Raw genomic sequence first — 25,157 nt, 5'->3', positions numbered from 1 at the left:
GCTGCCTGGGAGACTCACGTGGCAGATGGGAGGGGGGCTCGGTCGTGCCTGTTTAAGTCTTTGACCAAGGAGCAAGTGTTGGCACTGACGACATAGCAGTTAGGCTGTCTGAGCATCTGTTTGTGAAAACCGAGACCACCCATTCCACAGTAGCTCGGGGCTGCCATTGGGGCTCTGGGTCTCTTAGGACAAGAACCAATGCAAACCCATGAGCTGAGGGTCAGCACCCTGCTGCCCCACAGGACAACGCCCACCGAACCCCTGAGCCATCTACTCTCCCGGAATGCTTATTTACATAAATTGCATAAGTCGATATTTATTTATTTACAGACCATTACAGTTTATTGTATCAATTGCCAAAAGCATATAACATTTCGTTTTTTGTTTCTTTTTTCGTTTTTTTTTTTAAATTACCAAAACAAAATAACTCCAAAAGTAGACATTAAAGTAGCATTTTCTAGGAATGCATGGACATTTTAGTTTTTTTCACAAATTGTTTTCTTTTAGGCCGATTAGCACCTCCTGCTACTTTAAGATTACTTTTGGCTATCTCCTAAAATCAACTTTTTCTCAGTGCTAAAGAGTGTACCTACGACCTCCTAGAAACTTGATTCTTTCCTGTGGTCAGATGTTTAATGTTTTTCAGCCAAAAATATTAAATGCCTTTTAGAAAAACTAAAGCCTGAATATGTGCACATTTTAGCAGCAGCAAAGGGTTAAATAATAAATAAGAATATTACATCTTGGAATTAAATGCAGTTTCTGTTTAGAAAGTGAAAAAAAAAAAAAAGAGAGAAAGGAAATAAATGAAGAGAACATTCTGACCTTTATCATAAATCAACTATTTTACATTGCTTCGGCCCCCTTCCCCCAAAATATTTCTTAATTCCAAATGTAGACTTAGTTTGTCTTAAATGCACATCAGCAGGTGGACTCTGCCGTGTGCTCCAGCTTGGACCTCAGAAGGCCACGTGTGCTCATGGCAATAGGTCGTGCGCTTGTACTTCAAAACAGCTCTAACTCACCAGTGACGTACCTTTATTTTTCATAGAGAATGTGCATCAAAGCAAAACAAAGTTGGAATATTAAATTTTAAAATTAGCTACATAAATCCAAACACATTTTTTAACCGTCATTTTCAATTTCCCAACATAACCGGCTAGAAGGTGTTCTATGTGGTATGAGAATTTGTTATAAATTCCTGCTCTTAAATATTGCTTTAAGAATTTGGCTCTTTTCTCCTTAGTATATAGTAAGAAATAGTCTCCCCTGCCCAAGGGCAAGTTGCAAAATTATTGCTACTAAAGAAATATGTATTCTTATGCTTTTCGGCATAAAATGTTATAAAAGCCTTATAATAGATATTTTATATAGTAACCTCTAAAAAAAAAACTGAGCACTTGTGAAGACCTTTTTAAAAACAAAACACAGTCAACAAGTATAATACTTTCCCCCTCATTGTCATTATTGATGATTTATTTAGTGTCATTTGCAAGTTTTACTCGGGTGCTACTACCACGCGATACGACAGTTCACACCAAAGGCAATTTTCTACGAAAGATGTTACAATGACCCCTATGGTGCTTGTATAATTTCACATTTGATAACCAAGTGCACAAATAAAAAGTTTACAAGAATGATCCTACTAACCTGATCCTTGTCCCTTAAAAAAAAAACCCAGGTTACATCAGCTTTGTTTTTTGTTTTTTGTTTCTTTTCTTTTTTTGAGAATTCTAATTCAGCACAACGTCTGGTGTCCGTTCTGCTGTTCTGGGGAGCAGCTAAAATAACAGCCTGGCTTTGGTATAGTCTGCAATAGACTTTCACAAGTAGAATAGACACCAACCCTTGCATTTCCAACCGTGAAGTTACTTACGATGATGGCGTGAGTCACTTATGAGGGAGGAAACAGCACAGACACAGAATAAAAGTTTGAGACCCAGCTTATCTTTAATCCTCTGGGAGAAGCTATGGGACAGGCAGTCTGAAGAGTGAATACTCAGTGTCGTGAGCGATGTGCATAAGTTTACAATAACACGGGCACAAAGGAGATTGTCGCCTTCGGTACACCAGAGGGTCATTAGGATTTCTCGTGTCCATGCAAAGTGATATCTACTTGCATGAATTTACCACAGGTTGGTAGCGGACTTTGCCATTTAATGCTTACAGAGCCTAAAGCTTCCAAAATGCCTATCTGGCCTGTACATATTTCATTAAAAATAAACTCTATATAATAAATAAATATATAAAATAAATAAAATGTTGCCTTTGGAATTTCTATAAATAAATTTAACTTTTTTTTTTTTTTTTTTTTTTTACTAAGAGGTCTTTGCTTTCCATTCACTGGGATGGCACCAGCGAGAATGAACCGAAAAAGTCTCTTAAGTCAGACTGCACCCTCCGAGCCTCTGAAAATGCAGCGCGCGCCCTTGCGCTGGCCACCAGCGGTGCCGACCCAGGATGAAGGAGAACGGACCGGACGTGTGAAAGCGTGTCTATTTCCCAGCATGCATCAGGCCGCCGTCCTCTCTGCTTTGCTCCCGTCTGCAGCTCCCCCCGACCCGGCTCGTCCCCCCAACACACCCCACCCCCAGCTCAGTCTCGTCTTCTCACCGTAAACCAAGCCAGTGGGCACGGGCCGGCCCCGGGGGACGGGCCACGAGTGCAGAACAAAGCCAGCGCGTCCCCATCCTACATGATGCATGCGACAAAGTTTGGCAACAGTGGAGCTGATGTGATGACACAGCGAATCGATAAGAACCCACCTCACGGAACCTTTGTAGTGGTTGCTTTTTTTAAGGGCTCAAGTGAAGAAACTGTCTCTGTCAACTTTGGCTTAGAATATCCTTATACAGTTCGGGTACTTTGTCAGGGTCCACTGGTCTAGGTAAAAAATGTGTGAATTTCTGGTGCCGTTTAGTCCTCGTTCCTTCTCTTGGGGTCCCGTCTTTATTTAACGCAACATAGTATCGCCTTCCAGTGTCCACGTGTTTGTATAGATTCGAAGAGTACGTGTTATACCAGTTTTCTTCAAACTGTTCTCTGAATACACACTCTTGGGTTAGTTTTTCCTGTTTAAAAAGAAAAAGAAAAAAAAGGAGCAAGTGAGTATTTCGCAAAGTTAGCTACTTTCTGTATTTAAAGCAATAGACCATGGCTACAAAATATAACTCTGGCGAGAAAAAAGGTTTTAACCCATGTTAACCATTTTAACACACTCTGCAAAAACCGCTTAACTCTCCAAATTTAACACATTCTAATTTTTGTATTCGGAATGACTAAAGCACAAAAGATTCCAAATGTCCCCAAGTCAGACTTTTCCGCGTGCCAATTATCGGAATGAGTCAGGCGGGGGAAAGACAGCTGACCGGATTTGGCCTCGTTTTCACCACAGCGCTTAAAACGGTGACCATCCTGGCAGGGGCGGCCCTGGCTGAAGCCACCAGTTCAGGTAACCACTTCGTCTCTTCTTCCGTTTTCTTAAGTTACTCACTGCGTAGACCGACGGACATCAGCGACATTACCAGTGACGCCAGATGTCACCTGCTCTTCAGAGCCATGGCGCGGGCTTACGGCTCTGTAAGCGCGGTTTTCGAATGTCAGGATACACAAGAATCACCTCCGAAGCTTTTTTAAAATGCAGATTTCCAACCCCTAACCCTTTCAAATTCCCATCCAGAAAGTCTGGAGGGATGCACGTGTAACAGGCCCATGGGGTTCAGCTGCATATAACCCTGGGTCTGCATTTTAAGATATAATGCCTTCTGTCACCACCGAGTCGTCCTGAGTACGGAGAAGTAAACACAAACATTTTAGCCCCACTATGGCCCTCAGCGCCGATGGAAGAGCCCCCGACTTAAAAAGCCACATTCTCAGGCACACAGCTAGCTACCAAGAAGAAAGCTGTGCTGATTCCTACATCCCCGAAGCATAAAGGTCCCACATCTTCATAAGTGAGTACACTCACCCCCCCACCTGAGTCCCAGCAGCCCCAGGAGCTGGCGCTCCGGGGTCCCGGGCAGGCGTGGTGACCAGGAACAAGGAGCACATCAAGTCCCGGGGCAGAGAGCGCTCTGGGCATGACCATGAGCTGCTCGCCTGGCCCCTGGAGGAACGAGGCAGCAGACTGATGGCCTCTGTGCTCTTCCCTCTGCTCAACTGACACTTTGAAATCGATGCCTTCCTAAGTGGCACTTTTAACAAGTAAACACTGAAATGGCTTTTTAAAATCTCCCCCTTGCTCTCGCCCACCTGGCACTTTACATAAATAAGAAAACAAAATAACAAATATACATCCACACAGAGTTAAAACAGCAGAACACATCGGGACATTGGATGTGCTTCCGATTCTGTCATTCAGACCCAGAGGACAGATGCTGAACTATCCGTCACCAAAACAGAGACGTCCTGTTTATGGGCAAACACCTGAGAACGCAGCTTAGGACACAGAGAGACAGACAGCTGGGCAGGACCCAGCCCCTCTCACTCCCGTGGCAGAGCAATTCGGGGATGACAAAATCTACGGCCCAACGCAAGGCCACCTCCTCCCCGTCTCTAACTGCAGGCCTCGAACCCACCCGGACCCCCACGAGGGCCTGCACCCCTGGCAGGGGCCTCTCAGACGCTCAGAAAGCACTGGGTGGCTCTGCGACAAAGTGCCATCTCATCGGACATGCTTCTGCCAAGTGAGTGGACACGGGGAAACAAATTTAAAACAGCACGTCTGGCAAGGACGAGACAGCCGAGAGAGCTGGACAGCTGGTGCTGGGTGTGCGGGGACAAAAGGAACGGCAGGGAGGGAGCAGTCACCCATGCCACCCTCGGCTGCACGACGCCCACTGGGTGCCCGTGGAAGCTGTGCCTGCGGGGGGGCGCCCCTCACGTGCGGGGAGCGAGGCCCAGCCGTGAGCCGATGTGCACCCGTCAGGCCACGGGAGCCGTCACGACATGAAGTGACTGTAAGTTCTGGGGGCCTGCCCTATTCTCCGAGCGCCCCAGGCATCCATCCCCGAGGGGGCTGGAGGCCATACAGAGGACAGGCTGGGGTGCGGCAACCTGGACCCGACATCACACGCACTTCCTTCTTCTTCACCTCAACACACAGCTTTGCAAAACCCCCATTCTGCAGGAGGAGTGGGTGGGGATGAAAACATTCTACAGTAGCCAGGATGCCACGGCCTGACGATGAAACGCATTTGCTTTCAGGCTTTAAGAAACGGTCACGTTTTACATGTTGTGGGCTTTCTTTTTCTGGTGTATGGGGGGTGGGGGGGGCGCTTTTTTAAAAAGTCGAATAAGCTAAAAAATTGAAGGGGTGTTTTCACTGCTCAGTGAACACCGCCCCGTTCCCCCTGGCAGGCATCGTTGGAACACGCGTCAGGTAACTTTCCAGGCGACCCAGAAGAGACAGCGAATTACTCCTTAAAACAGGATAATCAAAAGCTGGCATGTTGTGGAATCGCCTCATACACAGAGGGCTGTAACTCCAGGCAGTGAGTTCGATGAGACTGAGCAGCCACGACACTGCGAACCCCCTGCCACCCTTCAGCCCCGGCACTCACCACGCAGCTGGCAGAGAGCCACGCAGGTGAGCTTACGTACCTTAAAACTTTAACGATCATTAAAAATTAAAGACCTCGTGACTTTTCTACACCATGTATACACCTTTAACTAATTTCTTTGTCCTGTTCGAGATTATGTTAATGTGTGATTTTCGTTTTACACAGGTCGATAAAGTAACAAGATTTACAGAATTCATCATTTCACGGTCACGCTTTGGTACCCAGCGGTAAAACACTTAGTTGAGGTGAAGAATTTGTTATGCACTCGTGATTTTTCTAAATTAAAAAGTAAATCAATGAAACTGAGACAGCAAAAAATATATTAACCTGTATGTATGTATGTATGTATGTATGTGTATGTATACGCAGAGGAAAAAAAAGTTTCTGCCTTCAAATAAACTGTACGCTTCAGAATTACAGAACTCAGATGTTTTAAAACTCAGCACATGTGTCCAATGCAGACAGTTTATAGAGTATTCCGCTATAAAGTGATCAATTCTTGTTTTATTGTATTTCCATGTTTTAATTTTTTTTTAGATGATTTAACTGGAGCTGTTTATGGCGTACCTATCTTTGAACTGCTGGATAATACCACTAGGCGTGGGTGGAGAATGTGGATTTAATTCAAAAGTCTGCTGAAGCCTGTGCTTTGGAACAAAATCTGGTGAATGTTAGTGACTGTGGAAACCACTTTTCATTTTATATCATCAAATTCTGAGCAGTGGGAAAAAAACTGAAATTAAAACTTCAAAACTTTTACCAATCCTATTAAAACCAAAGTATGAGATAATAATGTGAAAATTACAGTACGCCCCAGAGCGTGTTTAGAAACGCTATAAGACATAAAGTCATGTGGACGACAATTTAAAATATTAGACGCTCGGCAAATGTGTACCGCACATGGCCTTCATTAACGCCCAATTCACAGGACAGCCGTTTAAAAACCGAAATCAGAATGCTTCAAATTCGAGACTCAACGGTGCTTGCTGAAAACGTGGAAACTTCCATCACCCCGCCATTCTGAAACACGGTCTCCACATCTGTGCGAAGGCGTAAACACACGGCTTTAACCACAGTATGGAGCGGCCACGCCGATCCAACTCGAGGGCTGGCTGCAAACGCGCGCAGGAACGAGGCGGACGCCAGCCCGAGGTCAGCGCCCCCCAGACACGCGCAGGCCTGCCGGGTCCCCGAACGCGAGGGGAGTTAACGATCGGACGTCGCCCACCGTTCCCATGCGGTCTGTAGTGGTGTTGAACGCGCCCTTCGCCACCCCTTCCTGAGCCTGCATCTTCTCCCGCCTCAAGAATCTGGCCGTGAAGCCGTAGTGCGTGCCGTGGCGGCGATCGGGTGACAACACGGTGACGAGAGCACCGTTAGCAAGAAGCCGGGTCTTTCGACCCAGCTCTCCTGGGGGAGGTCCCCAGGTAGACGGACAGTACTGCCCGCGAGAGGAGGGGCGGGCGGTGCTGCACTTGTTTTATTAGAAGTCACCGTTCGGCTCCACGCCCCTCGGTCCCCACCCCACCCCCCGTTCGGCTCACCTCAAGCCCCACTTCTCGAAAGCACTTTAAAATCCCCACTCTTCCAGATGGGCCTGCTTTCAGATCCATGCCCCCGGCCACCAGGGCGGCTGCTGGAACCGGGGACAACTGAATCAGTTGTGTCTGGTCAACGTAAACAACAAGGTCAGTAGGTAGGAAAGTTTTCATTTTGTCTCATCAAAATATACAGGAAATTAAGAATTCCTATTGTCTCCACTCCTCCTCCACTTAAGCAACCAACCAACCAAATCGACAAACAGAAAACACCTTCCCTACAGAAGCAGCTCATGTCGGTCTGAATTGACAGCGCTGTGTGCTCATCAGCCTCAGGCTCCACTTGCTGCCAAGGACAGAACCTGCTGGATACGGCGCGGGACGGGCCAGACAACCTGGGGGCCTTCCTAAGAAGCTGCCGAGGGGCACATGTTCTTGGCGGGTGGAACAGATCTCAGACACCTTAGCTGCAGTCCCAAGGGGCAAAGAAAACCCTCCGCCGGGGGGAACGGAAGCCAGACTTGAGAAGTTCCGTGTTCAGTGAATGAAACAGTTTCACTTGCGTCCACGAGCAGACAATGCACGTTTCATTCTGCCACAAAGAACCCTACGGGGAAAAAGCTACAAAATGTCTCTTAGGATCTTAGAGCACCAAGTTAATAAGAAATCACAGGTACCCTATCTTACCATAGATGATCATCTGATAACCACAGTACGTCATCCGGCGACCACTTCAAATGCACAGCAAAGCCATGCAAGGCTGAAAAACTTCACACTACACACTACCCCACGTAAGAACCGAGCAGAACGCCTTTGGAGAACCGGACTGACGGTGGAGGAAACTGGAAATTAAGAGGCTGAGAGGTGAAGTTAAGCAACTGAGGGACCCAAAAAAGGTGCTACATCGGCCCCCGCTGCTTTGTTCCCATGACAATCATCAGATATCCTGCAGGGGGCGGGGCCGAAAAAGGAAAATGGACCCGAGATTTTCTATGACAGACAAAGCCGGTTAAACTCGAGACTCGGTTTGTGGAAATGCAATCAGAGAAACGGGAGGAGTGGCAAGCATGACGGCAGCGTCAGCCCAAAGACAGTTTCTGAAGCACTCGAAGCCTCCCGAACTCCCTCGGGTAAAGGAGTGCCAGCCTTCCGACCACGCGCACAAAACCCGTGCACGAGCAATTCAGCAGCTCGGGGCCTCCATCTCCCGCTCTGGAAAACGAGTGACGTGGACTAGGGAATCTCTAAGGCCTCCTTCCGTCTGAGATGCCAGTGATTCGGTCTGGCAACATCGAGATGGGGAAAGCAGATGCCACCCGCAATAACTCTAGAAGGACACACCGAACAGGAAATGACGAAAGAAACTGCAGTGGGGTTGGACCGCAGGGAAAGACGCCAAGCAAGATGCGCTGCATCAGTCACCCGCTGAGTGGGGGTGGGGCGGCCCGTGAGAAAGGCGGCCAAGGGAACGAGGCGGCTCCCAAGGAAGGAAGAAGGACAGGGAAGAAGACAACCCTTCTCTGTCCTCCTTGGGACACCATCGGGGCCACCCCCCCGTCCCGGAAGGTGTCCTCGCGTTTGGCGTCTGCCACTGTCCCCTCCCCAGCGTTGGCCTCCATAAACACGGCCCGTTCATGAATGTCTGCCTGACCGAGAAACCCTAGGTCATGAGCTGCCCCACGAGGGGGAAGGGTCTCACACACGTGGCGACAGAAAGACAGCAGTCCTCCCGCGGACAGCATACGAGAGCGTGCATGGACGTCGTGTTGGACGCTGTACGCCTGACATTTATACACTCTTACCCCAGGACGTCTTATTTAAGATGCATAAATACATGAAATCGGTCTCGACGCATAAGGCTTTGCTGTTAATACTTTAAAGAGCATTCAAGGGAAGCCCTATTTTGACCCAAAGGAAAGTTTTTATTTACTTTCATAGACTACATCATAAAGCTTTTTCTCCAAATTCACACTTGCAAGAAATGCCGTTTCTGTGCCTTTCCCCACCAGTTCGGAGGGTCAGAGGCTGCACAGGACAGCACCCCCGTCACCGCCACTGTCACCCAGGAAGAATACCAAGGGAACAGCCACCGTGAGCCAGGTGGTGCCAGTCACTCCCCAGGCACCAGCCCCTCTAATCCTGGTGGCTACGCTGCAATGCAGCTTCCTCGGCCCTGTCTCATCGTCACGGCTCAGCAGTCTGAGTAGGCCGCCCAAGGCCACCCTGCAGCGAGCGTACGACGGAGCTGGGGTGCCAAGCCCCAGGTGGGCACTGCTGCGCCCCTTAACACCAAGTTCAGCCTGCTCAGAATGCAAGGACGGGCTCGACGGCACCATCGAGGCACGGCGAACCCAGAATGCACTTGAAGGAGACAGAGAGAAAACCAACATGAGCCACGTTCACCCAACCAGAGAAAACCAGGTGAAACACAGCGATTCATACGGAAAATGAAGGAGGGACCAGGAGAGAAAGAGCTGACAGTGGTCAGCAGTCACATGAGAAGGCGCCGTGCAGCTCGGCAGCTAAATGGGCCAAGCCAGTCCACGATGGCTCGGCAGACTCGGGACGTGCCCTGGGGAGAGGTGTCCTTGGCGTGACCTTGGCGAGTCCGTGCGTGGAATACCGCATTGAGCTTTGAGCGCTCGGTGACAAAGGAGAAGCAAACTGCGCTGGGGACTTCGAGGAGGCGTCTCGATGGCACAGAAACGAGATTGAGAGAGGAGGGGACGCCGAGCGTCGGGATCCACAGCAGTTAGAGGGGACGAAGGAGGACGCCCGGTGCGTGTCCCAGCAGTATGGTGTGGCCCTCGGCCGGAGGGTGTCAGGAGCACGGACACTGTCCTCGGTGCCTGACAGATGCTGTTGGGGCCACCAGGCCGACAGACTGGCAAACGGTGACTTTGCACAAGTGCAGGGCGGTCCCTGGCCCCGGGAGTGCTGCGGAGGGGTGAGGCGGCCAGGACACTGCGGAAGCTGTCCCACGGGGCTCAGGGGCACCTCCCAGGCCAGCACCGGCCCGAAGGCTAACGACGATGACAGGGGCGGACCCCCGCATCAGCCGGAGGGCCTCTAGCAGCAGCTGGGAGGGGCAGGGGCAGGACATGGGGGGGCGGCACACATAACAGAATCAGGAGAGAGGTCGCAGCCCCCCCGTTCCCAAACCCTGCAGCAAAGCCGCCTCCACCCGAGCCTTTCCTGGGAGAATGCCTGCCGGCTCTGTCCCACCCCCACGTAAACGACAGGTTCCCTTACAGGGGTGACATTCTCCCCCAGCCCTAGAACCAAGCTCCCTCCCCCAGCCCCTCCAGGCCCTTTTTGTGTATAATAACTCCATTATCACGTCTATCATACCAAATTATAATCCTTGGGGTGCATATCCGAGTCCCCAGCAAAGCCACAAGTTCTTGAATCGGCGCCAGGGTCGCCCACCAGAGGAGGGGCCACCCGCGTTTGCGCATCCCGTCAACTCTCGTTATTCACGCCGGTTCTGCTCCCGAGAGCCCACAGACACAGAATCCAGGAAGACAGAACAGGGCCCGGGTCCTGCTGGCCTCCAGCCGTGACATCTTTGTCAAACGACCAGCACACAACCCCGTCTCACGTGCGTTGCTATTAAGTCAAGGTCGCTGGTCCATCCACAACAAACTCGCGGCCCGCAGCGTGGCAGCTCGTGCCGGACGACGCACGTCCGCCCAGCACACACGTGCACTTGCTCCTGCAGGCACAGCCCAGCCTCCCGCACACAGAGCCGCACACCGCACAGCACGCGGCACGCGGCGTGACGCCCGGGGGCCTTCCGAACAGCAATAGCACCAGCGAAACCGCAAAAATGCGGAGAAAAAAACTGGCACCCCACAGGTCCCAAAAAGGACATCTGTGTACGGTGCGAGCTGGAGCGAGGCAGAGCGTGGCCTGGCGGGACCTCGAAAATAAAGTCGGGACGCGGCCCTCAGGCGGCTCCCTCCTGCTGCTCCGCACACGTCTGCAGACGACCGCAAAGGGCCACGAGGAATGACTCGGGTTACAAGCGCATTTTAGCAAGCGGACACACAGCAGACACACACTCCGCAAATAACAGGCTGGACTGTGGTTCCGGCAACGCCTAAAGCGCCTGGACGTGCCACGAGTGTACATGTGAGCAAGGGAGGCGCGGGGGACAGATGGACAGGCTGGACGTGTCCCCACTCCGGGCCAGGCCGCCCAGCAGCGGTCACCAGAGGAGCTCGGAGGGACTGGTCACTTTAGAGGTGCCGGAAGCTCCGTGATCAAACACCGGTCCGCGAAATGGGCTCCCACAGTCAAGCGGCTCGGGGCTGTGGGTGACCAGCAGCCTGTCCCAGAGAAGGGGCGATGCCGAGGTGAAGTGAGGACAGTGAGGAAGGTCACAGAGGTCAGAGAGGGGCGGGGGAAGCCGGGGGGCTGGGAGGCGGGGAGCCGGTGCTCCTGTGGTCCCCAACGCCATTTTCTACCGCTTGTCCTCAGTCCCCGACATGCAAAGTCACCGGTGTCATGGGTGCAGCGAGGCCCAGGACCAGGGGAGCGGGAGCCCGCGGGGGTCAGCAAACTTTGTAAGTGAAACGTCGCAAACGAACCGCTCTATCGCCGGCTCATGTTAAAACGTTAATGAATTGCCAGGAGCTTTTGTCGTCACATCTTTTTTTTTTTCAATCAAAAGACACAGGTTCGTCACTGTTATGTGAAACCCCTGACACCTTTCATCGGGAAGGGAGCCTTACACACCAACGCCCAGGGAACACGGAGCCCGGGGCAGGTCCCTGGCCCTGGTCTGTGCACCCACCGACCAGCCTCAGACACCTGAGTTGTCAGGTATTCTTGGTCTTCTCTCTATAGCAAAACAAAGCGGTGTCTTAGGACCCCACCGACAGCAGGCGCACGGTCGATACTGACTAAGCGCCAATGGCCTGCAAGACACTGATGTAAGGACTGGCAGGTCCACGGAAAACCAATGTGCCCCATCCGCAGCTTCGCAGAGCTCACCCCTGCGACATGGGATTCCCAGGGCTCCGGAACCAGGCACCCGTGAGGTCCCTCCATGAGGATGGCGACCGTAGCTGCCACTCTCTCAATGGAGGACAGCGACCGTAGCTGCCACTCTCTCAATGGAGGACAGCGACCGTAGCTGCCACTCTCTCAAGCTCTCCTCCAGCAGCCCCCCAACCCTGGGGCTCAGCGTGAGAAGCAGGGATCATGACAAGACAGGGCAGGGGCCGTGCCCGTCGGGACGAAGTTCTGCTCCCGGACCCCCGTGTTACCAGGTGCCCAGAACCCCGGCATCCCACCCACCGCAGGGGACGGAAGCCGCCTCCCGAGCTGTGAGCGACCTGAATTGAGTCCTTCGCAGAGCCTGTGAGACCACCAGACCCGCATCCGGTGACTCCAGCCATTACCAAGGCAGACGTTTTGAACGCGCCCCGGACAATCCGCAAATGCAGCTGCCCGCTAAATGACAGACACTTAACTAAAATAAGTCAACAGTACATCTTTAAAAAGGTGATTTTCCACTAGCTAATGGCCAGCAGGATAAAGGCCAAGGACCCCTAAATAGAGCACTAAATAAAAAGTAGGCTACCGGAAGAGAAAAAAGTTCCAAAGTCATATCTGGGAGGGAAATACTAAAATCCTGCTGTAACACGCGGCTAATTCCAGTAAAATATACACACACACACACACACACACACACTTTTTTATTCACAAAACTAGATGACCAGTCCGATACGTGCATGTTCGGCGTGGTTTCCTAATTCACCCACGTGCAAGTCGTAACTTGTCACTCACTGTCCGTGAGACTCAGTGAGTCACTAGCCACTAGCTGGTCACGCGCCTCATCTCTAAAACCAGGACGCTCTCTGAACAAAACCGGCAACACGGCAGAAGACGCCCTTCCGAGAGGCGCTGCCCTCTTCCTCCCGGGGACTTTCGGTGGCCCTCGGGTGCCAGCGGTGTGCGCGTGTGACCTAAGGCTGTCGCCGAGCGCACGGGCCGCCAGGCCGGCTGCTGGCCAAGCGGCCTTTTTCCTTCCCCGTGGGTGACTTACCTTCCGTGGAGACGCCACACGCCAGACACGCCGGCAGGACGGCCACCGACGTCACCTGAGCTGACACGGATGTGACAAACGGCCACGTGGCGTGGGACCGGCCGTGCACAGCGGCGCCCTGCTCCTCAGACACACAGGCTTGCTGGTCCAGACTGCCACTGCGGGACGCCGGATGGGGCCGGACGGGGGCGAGCGGCCTCCCCACCGACCCTCCGCTAGGACGTCACCCCCCGCGCGGTCTCACACGGCAGCCGCAGGTCCCAGGAAGACGAAGGACCTGACACAGGCGGCCGGCAGCTTTCTGCAGGGAGGTTCTCACTTTGTCTCATGTCATGGAAAAGGCGAGGGGTCACTCTGAGGCCGTTCTGGTGATCGACCACTGATAACCTAGACTGCCACCCACGCGCAGCTGCACTTAAGGCTGCTTTCGTGCTAGGCGGTGGCCCTTCGCCGTCGGGGGCAATGGCACAGGGCCTCGGCGAGCAGCACACGGCAGGTCACCCGGTCTCTCCGTCACCCTCAGAGGAAGACATGTGGGGAGAACGTCCCCCGAGGCCCTGGGGACAGGTGCACTGAGCTCAGGGGACGCTGGGTCCCTGAGCGAAGCGGTAGCTCAGCCTCTGTCGGACCCCAGCAGCCACCTCACTAAACCCATTGTGTCAATGGGGACTTTGCCGGTCTCACAGTTTGGTGTGGATTCTGGTTTAAATAATTCTGCATCGCAGCTGTCACGAGGCGTGAGGAGTCCGTGTTCGTACGTGCTCCAATGCCATGACCAAGTCGTTCACGTCGACATGGGCTCAGGGGTCTGAGACGCCTCCGCTCCTCTGAGGGTCTGGGCGGGCCTTCCCCCGCGGCCCCACCCCACGGCTGCCAAAGCCTGGCACAGCCCGCGGGGCTCACAGACCCCGGACACGGCTGCGACTCTGGCAGCACCGGGCCCAGCAGGCAACGCCGGTCTCACCAGCACCTGCCTCAGGATGGGCCGGCCCGGCAGGGGGCCGCTGGAGCCCCCCCAGGGCTTCACCCACAAGCCCCAGGCCCGAGTGAGCCACCCACCACTCTCCCCTTCACAACCAGCAGCCTAACGGGATAACCCCCGTGGGGACGCAGGGCACTGCACCGGCAGTGAAAGTCCAGTCCAGCCAGACCGCGTGGGCGGGTCACCACGGGCTGGGGGCCGGGTGGGTGGACACCACGTGCCGACCAACCGCACGTGTGTGCACCGCTGAGATCGGAAAGATGCCCAGACTGATGCGGACCCCAGAAGCGTGACCTCGTGGGGACGACCAGCGGGAACACCTGGACAGGACCAGGGGAGTGCGAGGAAGCCCGCACGAGGCAGGAGCCTGCGTGTCGCCCCCGCGGCTCCCGCGCTGGCACAGGTTCAGTGACTGTGCTACCGCCGTGGATGAAACACTCGATCAGGGAGCTTTTGCTAAATGCAAGTGGCAGAAGGAAATCCATTTTTTCAGGGCACTCTATTTTAATGAGACATTTATCATAGTCAATTACTCTTCACGGTCTGAAGTATCTTGGTAACGCTCAGATAATTTAGATTAAGACCCTAAAAGTAATTATCTGAGCCTCGCTTATAGTCTCTCTGATAAGAACAAAATTGACAACTACAAACTAATACTCTAATACTTTAACCCTCTGGCCTAGTACGCACGTGTGTGTGCACACGCATACACGCAAGTGCACGAGAGAGACAGACAGAGAGAGAGACAGAGAGATCTAACTCCCTCTCCAAACCTCGCCAGGCGGGAGACCCTAACCTTCACAGTGAAGGCTTATGTGCCCCCGAGTTGTCTGCTCTTCCATATCCAAGACTCCTACTCATCCCTCAAGACCCATGGCAAACGTCACTGCCCAACTTCCCAAAGCAGTTATTTAAACGCTGTTCTAGGCCCCCGAGACCCTTCCACGTGCCTCTAACGTTCTGTAATCTTTTCAACTCAGTGCATTTCACAGTGCACTAAATTATTTGCCAGCATACTTCCCCTACCAGGTCTGAGGTCTCCGGTGCACTGTTATGCACTCAGCACAGTGCCGGGCACACAGTAGGTGTAAACATGTGAAGGAGTGGATGGATGCATGGCCGGATTGACCCGCCGACCAGTAATCAACCCCCACCCCCGCTCCCAGAGCCAGAAGGACTGAGGTTTTTCTTTGAATCACATCTCTATACACATTAGCAACACAGTTTGTCCCAGACTTCCACGTTAGGATCCCACACGTGTATTTTTCTGCATGAACAGTCTCTCATTCACCTCTGACCTTTTAGATCTATCCCCAAGGTAAATTTGGAAACAAAAGAACCACATAGTTGAAAAACAGAAGCGATCCCCAGTTTCCAAAACACATCTTAAATTAATTTCTGCTACATTTACCCATTCATTTGCTTCACACACGTGACTGCTTTTTCTCCAAATCTCCTATTCGCCGTCTTTCTTAACGAGGTCGGTCTTTTCCCGGTGTCCTCAATATTTAGAGCCGAAACTTCTCCGCGAGCGTGTACCGACCTCCACACGACGTCGCAGGCAAAAACTCCCGAAGCGCCAGCGTTTCATTTCATAGCAGAATCGCCGCCTGTTTCTCCCCTTCCCTCCTCGAGTTTCCGCACCGCGAAAGGCGATAACTGGGTCGCTCCTCATCCCAACGGCAAACGTGGCCCCTGGCCACAGAGGGGTGCGGACGTCGCCGTCACGCTTTCCGTCACCTGCCACAGGCACAGACAGAGGGCGAGCACCTGGCTGCCGGGGAGCCCGCCGCCCAGCCCCCCATGCAGGAGGCAAAGCTGTACCAGCATCTCGTGCACACGAGCGTGACGGGTCGGGCGGACGAGACGCATGAGTGAAGCCGAAAAGCCCAAACCGTGAGCTGTCAACGCCGAGCAGGAAGGGACAGTGCAGACAGCTAAGTCACGCTCTCCGTGCCATGGAAGAGGAGGACGGGGTGGCCCCTGGCCAGAGGCAGACGCAGGGCGAGAAACCAGGCCTCCAGGTCCCCTTGGGCTGGACACACCAGGACGACACGCCACTGTCCAGCTCAGCACGGGGCGGGGGACAGGGACGCTGCCTCCGCGCAGTCCTGAGCGCACAGTGACCACACGCGCGGAGGCTCGGCGAGGGCCCCGCCTGAGCTGTTTGCCGAAGCAGAGAGAAATCGCAGCGCCTCGCCCGTTCCAGCCGAGCGGGTGTGGACGGGTCGCCGCCCACACACGGGGGCCGTGGCTGTGAGGCGACTCTGCCCTTCTGATGCGTCAGGGGGTACGGAAGCGCGATCAACTACAGCACACACTGTACGTCACTGTGTGACCGGAGGGAGGGCCGGACACGCCAGCCGGAAAAATCGGGCCGGCGGGGCGTGGCGAGGGCTTCGCAGATGGGGCAGCACATCCACTGACCCGTAAAGACAGCACCCGCTTCCCTGGGGAGGGGACAGGGCGCAGGCAGAGGGGCACACTTGACCACGCTCCGAACCAGACAGGACAGCGAGGGGCCGATGCCCGGCTCACAGGCAGGAGGGTGTGTGACAGCCCCGAGCCGAGGCTGTGCCAGGGACCTGCCACCGTGAGCTCTGGGAGAGGCCTGGGCCCAGGAGGGACCACATCTCGGGGTCCGGGAGGGGACTCTGACACTTGCGTGGGCACAGATGGAGACGAGGCCGCTGGGCGACATGCAGAGACCGCTGTGGACACTTCCCTGCACGGGAACCAGGGCGTGGGACGCGCCCCAGCCACACTGTCCTGCGACACGCGAGCCTGAGGGCACACTCGGAAGGCATGCGCCCATCACGCAGAGGGACAGGGGCCATTCTCGCCGTTTCCGGCACTGTCCCCTCCACGTGGTGGGCACTGTGTGACGGGGGCTGTCAGCTGGCCATGTGGCCGCCCCTGCCCCACCCTCCGTGGGCTCGAAAGGCCCTAAACAAAGCAGGCAGGGGTCACAGAAAACCTGCCTCGACGGTGCTCTGCAACTCTCTGCCCCGGCCACCTTGTCAGGCGGACTGTCACTCAGAGCCCAAGCCCACGCTCCATCCCCAGCCGGGGCCACGGACGGGGCCACACCAGCCGGAGGCAGCCGGATGAGCAGAGGCACGAGAGAACCCAAAGGGACAGACAAGGCTGAGCCGGGGCAGCCACAGGAGGCTCCTGTGCCAAACACAAAGTCCCATCTGCTCCCGTCAACCAGCAAACCACGGAGGTATCCACGTGGCCTTTGCACCTGAAAGCCAGTCACCCCTGCATGGGCGGGGCTCTGGGGGTGCACAGGGGTCCACAGGGCGGAGAGGAGACAGCACGGCCTCCATCTCTTCCCTCACTGATCACACCCTTTAAAAATGTCCGCCTTAACACGTGCCTCATAAAACAACATAACACGTGTGAACTGTATCTCGTATTCACAATTGCTGAATAATTTAATACACGTGGCTGAAATCCAAACTCAGAAACGTGTTTTCGGTGGCGTGGTGTGATCAGAAGGGTCCGGAGGCCACTGGGATAAACTGCAGTCCGTGCCCTCCGCCCACTGAAGTTCGGGCTGTGTCCTGCACCCAGCAGCCCTTCACCGCATTCAGCTGTGACCGACTCGAACCCACGCCACTTACCTAAACGTGAAAAGAACTTGACGGGGTGACAAAGAAGGACGTCACTTTAGGTGTAAAAACTGAAGAGCTTCCTTCCATCTTGTGTCACTGCACTTGAAGTGTTGACAAAAATAACTTAGGAAATAAGTAGCTTTATCAAAACTGAGACCCGTGTTTAAAAAGCTACACTTAATCTTGTGCTTAAAAACATATTTTAAAATAATCTATTCCGTCGAGGAAGTGCCTTTTAAAAAGGACTTGAATATCTAACAAAATCAACCTATCTAGATTCAAGTTTTACTAAGGCAGAAAAGCCACCCTTATGTCATGTGTCATTAAAAATGGTGTGTGATACATTCGAAATACCTGGGCCATAACTTATTGTCACCCGGAATTTTTTGAGAAAAGTTTGATGCTACCTCCAATCCTTGCATATGCATGCACACACACGCACACACATGCACACATGTGTGCACACATGCACGCACTTGCACACATGTGCATGCACACACTCACACACACGTGTGCACATTAGTATACAGATAGGAAGGAGCACATTTTTCTGGAAAAACTTCTCCTTCTCTATGAATATGCTCTTCATTTCTGTTCACAGAAGACTCTGGAGCTTCTCCCATTCTGTGCTGCTTTCAATTTTCGATGTTTTGTACACTCTAATCAAAGCTCTCAGGTTGCAGGGAACGTGGATTAAATTCCCACGTGACCACCAGTCACGGGAATGAAAAACTAAAGGTTGATTTCACGTCCAGGTTTGTGTTGAAAACTCAAGTCAGTGCATGTAACTAATGACCTACTATTCATATTCATACGCTTAGCAAAAATACCGCGTCCACTGTTTCAGAAACCGTGCTGGCAGGAGAACAGGGCCCCGGAGAGGTGGTGTCGGTCCCCACCTCTCAAAGCAGAAGCAAGGGCGTCCTCTCTGTCCCCGAGCACCCAGAAAAGTGCCAGGCACCCAGTAGGCACCCAAAGGACTTCACTGCCCCGCCCCCGAGCAGCTTACAAGCAGTGGAGATGAGAAATGAGAAAGGAAGAAGAAAGAAACTCAAAATACTCGCAAACAATCGCGGTGTATTTATGTTCACATTCACAGACGAGAATATCCTGAGCTCGCTTCGGCAGCACATACACGTACAAGAATATCTGACAATCAACCCCATCTCCCTTCTCCAGCTACATAATGAAAATCTTATGGCGCTCAGAGGGCTTCTACTCCCTGCAAGCTCTATTTCTAGTTTTAATTACAATGCTTAGCAAAGCTCGGGAGCAGATAATTTCAGCTCGTTTCAAAAATAGCTCCCATTCAATACAAGAAGATGGGATTTTTCACACTTGTGAATTTTTTATGCACTTGATAATGAACACGGTTTGGCATCTGAGTAAAGCATTTTCTCAGAAGCTGGTCTAGTGAAGATCCAGGGCTGATATCTATTAATAAAAACGAAACGCTTTGCCTCAAAAAGCAAGAACTCATACTCTGGTGATTTATAATGGAGAGAAAGCGCAGTTTCGGCCCCCACGGGCGGCACGGGAGCGGGGTCCAGGGCACTTACCGATCCGAACAGCTCCCCCTTCTCGTTCATCCCGAGGTAGAGGCCACTGTCCACGCCTCGGATGCTGACCAGGCCCACGGCTATACTGATAAATTCTAGAATGCCTAGGAGACAAAGGGCAGAAGAGAGAGGACAGGTCAGAGCACAGAGCATCACTAGGACGTTCTGGGAGGACGGCGAGCCCGGCTGCCAACCCCCGACGCTCTCACACGCCTTGAGGACGTGTCAGCATGACACGGAACACGCAGTCTAAAATAAAAGGCTAGTATTTACCTAGGTGCGCTAAGAAGGAATGTGACAGATAAACCAGTGCACAGACCCTAACTGACCGAAGAGAGTATGATTTAAAAAGAACAACTTCCAGTTTCCCTTCCCATTTAGAAATGTGAAATTAAGGATCTGTATCTGGGCACAGATCGGGGAAAAAGTCTCTGCAGAGAACGATCTTATGTCCCTCAAAATAAGAGTGTGAGGTGCTAAGCGAAGATCTGAGGGGTTTATGCAGAAAGGTACCCAGCCCTGTCTGGAAACTGAGACAGCCTGCACACACCCCAAACCTTTCTGCTTAAACATGGTATCGATTTTTGCTCTCCTTATCTAAGCCTCGCACAGATAGTTAAGTAATTAAGATAACACCATATTCTGGAAAAAACTCTCATTACAGAAATGCTCTTGACTTGAGATAGCCACGGAATACTGTATTCCGAAAACACATCAATGAAATTGCCTTCTATTTCCTTCCTTTGGCTTGGTTACCTCGCAGGGAATGACAACACCTGAGCTGGCCGTAAATCCAGGGTCTTATGGCCCTGCAAAGGCAGCTCCAACTGTATCGCTGTTTTACCGTGACCACGCAGCAGGACGCTGGGTACGATGTGAACGTGACTCATGCAGAGCCACCTTCTCGACCTTGTTCTAAAGTGCCAGGCCTTGTGCAGGCCTTGCATGAATGCGTACCAGACACTGAGTTCTCGTTTTACAAACATTTCTAGTACCGAAAATGTTACTTACATCTTAGAGTCTAGGAAAATAAATAAATAAGAGTAAAAAAAGCTCTTACGTGGATTTTCAAACAAGTTTCCAGCTCTCGCACAGCAGACAGTGCTACAAGGAAGGAGACGTGACAAATACGTGGTGACGAGGAGACTGGCCTTTGGGTGGTGAGCACCCAGGACAACAGACAGATGATATAATACAGAACTGCACACTCGAACTTATCCACCAGTGTCACCCCAATACATTTCATTTAAAAACAAGACACAAACGACATCAATAAAGCAAAGGGTAAAAAAAAAAGAGACATTTTTTTATAAAGGGGTACCCCCGATTGTTTTATACAAAATACAAAAACTTCGTGTTTACAGTTCACCAAATATCTATCTGGACCTGCGAAACTATCTATTTTTAGAGAATGTGAAACATCGTGTGGAAAAATATAGAGAAGTTACAAATTACGTTTTGGTTCTAATAAGCTATAATGGAAGATACATCAGAAATAAGCGAGTTTTTTCCTAGCCTTTCCTACCTCACAAAGCAAATGGAAAGACATATAAGGCAGTATTTCCACGAGACTCATTCCACCCTTACTGATGCAATCAGTTTGTTTCATTGGACCATTTCTAACTCTTAGGACTGAAAATAATTAAACTTGTGGCAGTTAATTGCTATGAGGAGTCACATCCGTGCGACTCTCTTCTTAGCTACCTGAAAACACACCAGAAGACAGGTCAAAGCTACGCTGACATCGGTTCCAGGAGTTAGTCAATGCCCAACTGTCACCAAGTAAAGGACAGGAGGCATGCTGCCCCTCAGAGGTCCGAGCAGTTAGGCAGACCATGTCCGCGGGGAAAGGCACCCGCGCCTTCTGAGGGGGATCCGATGACCGTTCTGTCGCCCTCCACGCAAGGGCTAGTCATGAACATGAGCCAACGCTGACTGTCAGGCCCGACGAGGAACAGTGCAGGAACAGTGCACGTGACCTCACAAAGCCATCTGACCGGCCAGTCTGCAGAAAATCAGGAACAGCAGTGACAATGGTGTAGGTAGAACACCTGAGCCTTTACCTATGCCAAACGAGAGGCCTTCTCTCACTCAGCCCTCAGAACCACTGGCATCCCCATACTCCAAGCTCCAGTTTACAGCCGGGGACACAGGGGCTTGTCCCCGGGTGATAAATAACTGGCCCCAATCAACCAGACTCCAAAGCCTCTCTCGTCTGCTGCAAGCATCTTAGCTGGTGTCACTCTTGTTCACTAGCCGTGATTTCTACGCCACCTGTATGTAGCCATTCCATGACGAGTGACGAGGTCGGACTCCACAGACCCCGTAGGGCGGACGAGGAGCCGGGCAAGTGAAGAACAGGTGCGTCGCTGGCACCGCGCGCTCTAGGACAGCTCTCGAGAGGGCAGGCACGTGGGCTCTTGACCCCGATTGTGCCCGTGCACGCAGCACACAGTTTCTGTTACATTCCCAAGTGACTGCTGTACACTTTGGAAATGAAAGTGTTAACATAGCTTCCACGCTTCTCTTTCTGGCATCGACGAGAGAACTGTAATTCACTGCACTGGCTTATTCAATCAACGAACGATTGTTGAGTGACTATGATGAGCCAAGCACCGTGCCATCTGAGGCATATAGACAAATAAGGGACAGCCTGGGCCCTGCACCCTCAAAGGTGCAGTGTCAGAAAGGACAAACAGACGGATGTGACGACAATGTGCTGCGTGCACGGAGAGGGGGCCACTTGGGGACCAGTCAGGAGAGTCAGAAAGCAGCAGTGCCTGAGACAGGCCACGAGGGGCTTGCTGCCTGAGAAAGAACTACTCACCGAGTGACCCCAGGTGCAGAGACTCCGTCCCCTCAAACACCATCCACATCCCCGCAGTTCCTCGAAAAGTAGGGACCTCAAAAAAACGTCCCAGCTTTGCAGGAGGTCACCTCAGTGACCGAGGGCAAGTGCAACACAGCACACTTGAGTCACGGCCATTCCCCCAGGTCGGAAAGGCCTCGCCACCTGGCAGTAAGACCGACACGCACAGCCCCGGCCCCGACTGGAACGTGGCCGCTCCTGCTGCCATCCCGTCCCCTGTGGACTCTGTAACCTCAACTAGGCCAAGTGGCCTGGCGCTGGGCCTGAGGCCGGAGCCCCGCTCGAGCTTCCGGCCGCAATCCTGAGTACGACCCCACGCTGTCCGCTATATGAGTGTGCAACATGGAGGAGTGGCCCTTTGGTGGCAGTGGGTAGGGTGGGGGCATTTAAATGCTTACTGGCCCACAGGAGAGGAAGGGAAAGGACAGAGACGAGGAGAAGACGGGGCGGGGTGAATGGTGGGGTTGAAACTGTGGCCCTCACATGTGTCCCACGCTGGCACACCCTGGGCAGCCTCACTTCCGTAATGGGTGCTGAGGAGGACATGAGGGACACAGGGTCAGTGCCCGGCATCCTGGGGTGATCTCCTTCCATGCAGCCAGCAGTCCCAATGAGGACTAGAGCACTGGCTCCCATGGGGCCTGATGGTCCAAGGTCATCATCCCTGGTCCACAAGAGGCCAGGTCAAGCTCAGGAGCCACATCGGGAACGTGACCACCACAGACCGTCACCCGTCGCTCCGGACTCACTAGGTTTTAGTGGTCAGCCCAGTGCTCTGTCCACACAGACCAGTGATGGAAAGCCACCTGCTCCCGAGAGCCCCCTGCACTGGGCCTTGCCCGCAAGGCCGCGACCCGGCCAGCCCTGGGAGGCGGCAGGGCAGGAGGGCGGCAGGGCGGCAGCCGCCTCCCGCCTACTCTGGCCGGTGGTCAGCAGCCCTCTGCCTACGAGCCCCCAACAATCAGCACCGTGCATCCTTCAGAGGACAAGAACACACGTGGGCTGGAGAGTCTTGACATGAGGCGTTGAGAATAGACCCTCCCCAGAGTCCCCTGCTCCCCAGGGGACCCCACGCCACTCGGCTGCCCCAACTCTCACCCCAGAGCCCGCATTCCAGCTAGTCCAGCCAATCTGAGCCTCTCAGGAAATGGCGAACCTTCAGGTCATAACCGCCGCAGCCAAGCCCGAGCCTGGCCTGGCCTTGTCCGGTGGCCACCCCTCAGTGAGATGCCCAAGAGCCAGAGACCCACAGCAGTTTTTAAAGTGCAAAACCCTGCAAATAAGATTTTCACCTCCTTTTTTAAAAAAACAAAAAAAACAAAAAAAAACACGCCATCATGCTTCTCCCCACTGGTGTGACTTCTACCTGGCCCCCTGGCCCCGCACCCCCACTTCCGGCTCTCATCTGGGGTCCTTGCCGGAGGCCACTCCAGGCCAAAGGCACAGCAGAGAAGCAGGCCACCTTTCTACCAAGGCCAGGGCACCTGCCAGGCCGCCTGTGCCAGTAAACAGCCGTCCAGTCAGGCTCGGCGCTGGCTTTCTTCCTCCACACGACCATTTATTTTCTCAGTCGATGGTCTGCTGGCTTTTTCTGTCTAGCAAGTGCTTTAAAGAGAAAAAAGGATATGAAACGAAACGTCTCGCCCCAGCCTGTACCCCCGAGACACAATCCCCAGTTCCTTTTCTCCACACCACCGCCCCCAAAGGGAAAAACACAGGGCTCCCTCAAGGTCCCACCTAAGTTGTCAGCGCCGCAGCTCCTACTGGGACGACAGCGAGATCCCCGCCCCCACGTCCCCTGCACTGCCGCTGCTGTGTCACCGCCAGGCTCGGCCGCAGCCGCAGTCACCTGCGGCGGCGTGGGAGTGGGGGTGGGGGTCACTTCTCCAGCGCGCTTCCTCCTGCCGTTCATTTCAGGTGGAAAATGCACCTTCTATATTTAGACGTGCCCGGCCCTACCCTACAGCTGCTCTTCCTAGGGACGGGGAGGAGAGCCTGAGGGGGAGCACGCTGTCCCCAGAGGGGCGCCGGGGAAAGAGGCGGAGGTGAGGCGGCCGCGGGGAGCGGGGCGCCAGGTGTGACGCGCTGCCGCAGCCCCCGGCCCCGCCCGCCGCCCCTCCGCCGGCCCGCGCGCGCGCCGGGTCCTAGCGCCGCCGGGCTCCTCCGGGCGGGGCCGCGCAGCGAGGGCAGGAGGCGCCCGGCGCGCGCACCGCGCTGCAGAGGTTGCTAATATTGGGACCTGCCGCAGCGGTAGCAGCGGGAGACCGCAGCATGGCTGTCACCCCGGGGGCCGTTCCCACTGCAGCCGGATGAAAGACTTAAATAACCCTCCTTCCCCACCCCCACTGCGCACAGCCACCCACTCAGCCACATCCCAGCCAGGGAGAGTGGCACCGCGGAGCGCCAGGCGCGCCCTGCCCCCGCCGCCGGCTCCCGGCCGACCCGAGAGCTCCCGGCTCCGCGCCCCTGCTCTCGACCCGGGCCGGGGCCTCCGCTGCCGGCCCTCCCGCCCACACCGCCCCTACCAACCCGGTCGGCAGTGCCAAGCGAATCTAAGCAGTAGAGATGTCACTTCCTTGGCGACACCTTTCTCCAACCTCCAGGATTGGGGGTGGGGAGTGACGAGGTCTAGCTTTTTGTTGTTGTTTTATGGTCTTTATTCAGCCGCGGTACCAGCAGTCCTTGTCCGCGGTCCCCACCTCCCTCCCCGCATCCTCGCTCTGCCCGCGTCTGCTCCTGGAGCTCTAACGACCTGACTGTGCGCAGCAAACGTCCTGCCCTACAGGTGACCGCATTAAAATAACAATAATAAACAGCTCGGGGGTGGAGGAGCCGCGCTGGCACACCCACAGTCGCCCTACGCCAGGCCCAGGCGTGCTGCACCGGGGTTCACGGGGGTCCGGCCACGGCCGGGCTGGGGCAGTTCACACAATGAGGTGGGCCCTGGCCCTGCCCTGCCCGCCTCCCGGCGCC

The 25,157-nt window shown here is 53.8% G+C and overlaps 1 protein-coding gene across 1 annotated transcript in view; it reads right to left on the bottom strand.

Moving 5' to 3' along the window:
• Positions 1–1,720: 1,720 nt before the first annotated feature.
• FGF9 (fibroblast growth factor 9) overlaps positions 1,721–25,157 on the bottom strand; it is a 28,474-nt gene continuing 5,037 nt past the window's right edge. Inside the window, exons 3-4 of the mRNA XM_039863307.1 lie at positions 19,316–19,419; positions 1,721–3,071 (exon numbers count right to left, since the gene is read on the bottom strand). Of these exons, the coding sequence (XP_039719241.1) occupies positions 2,826–3,071; positions 19,316–19,419 (350 nt within the window). The 3' untranslated portion in view covers positions 1,721–2,825. The remainder of the gene's footprint in view (positions 3,072–19,315; positions 19,420–25,157) is intronic.

The sequence above is a fragment of the Pteropus medius genome, unplaced genomic scaffold (genome assembly GCF_902729225.1).
Source record: "Pteropus medius unplaced genomic scaffold, Ma_sr-lr_union100, whole genome shotgun sequence".
NCBI lineage: Eukaryota > Metazoa > Chordata > Mammalia > Chiroptera > Pteropodidae > Pteropus > Pteropus medius.
This window is presented reverse-complemented; position numbering and strand designations above follow the sequence as displayed.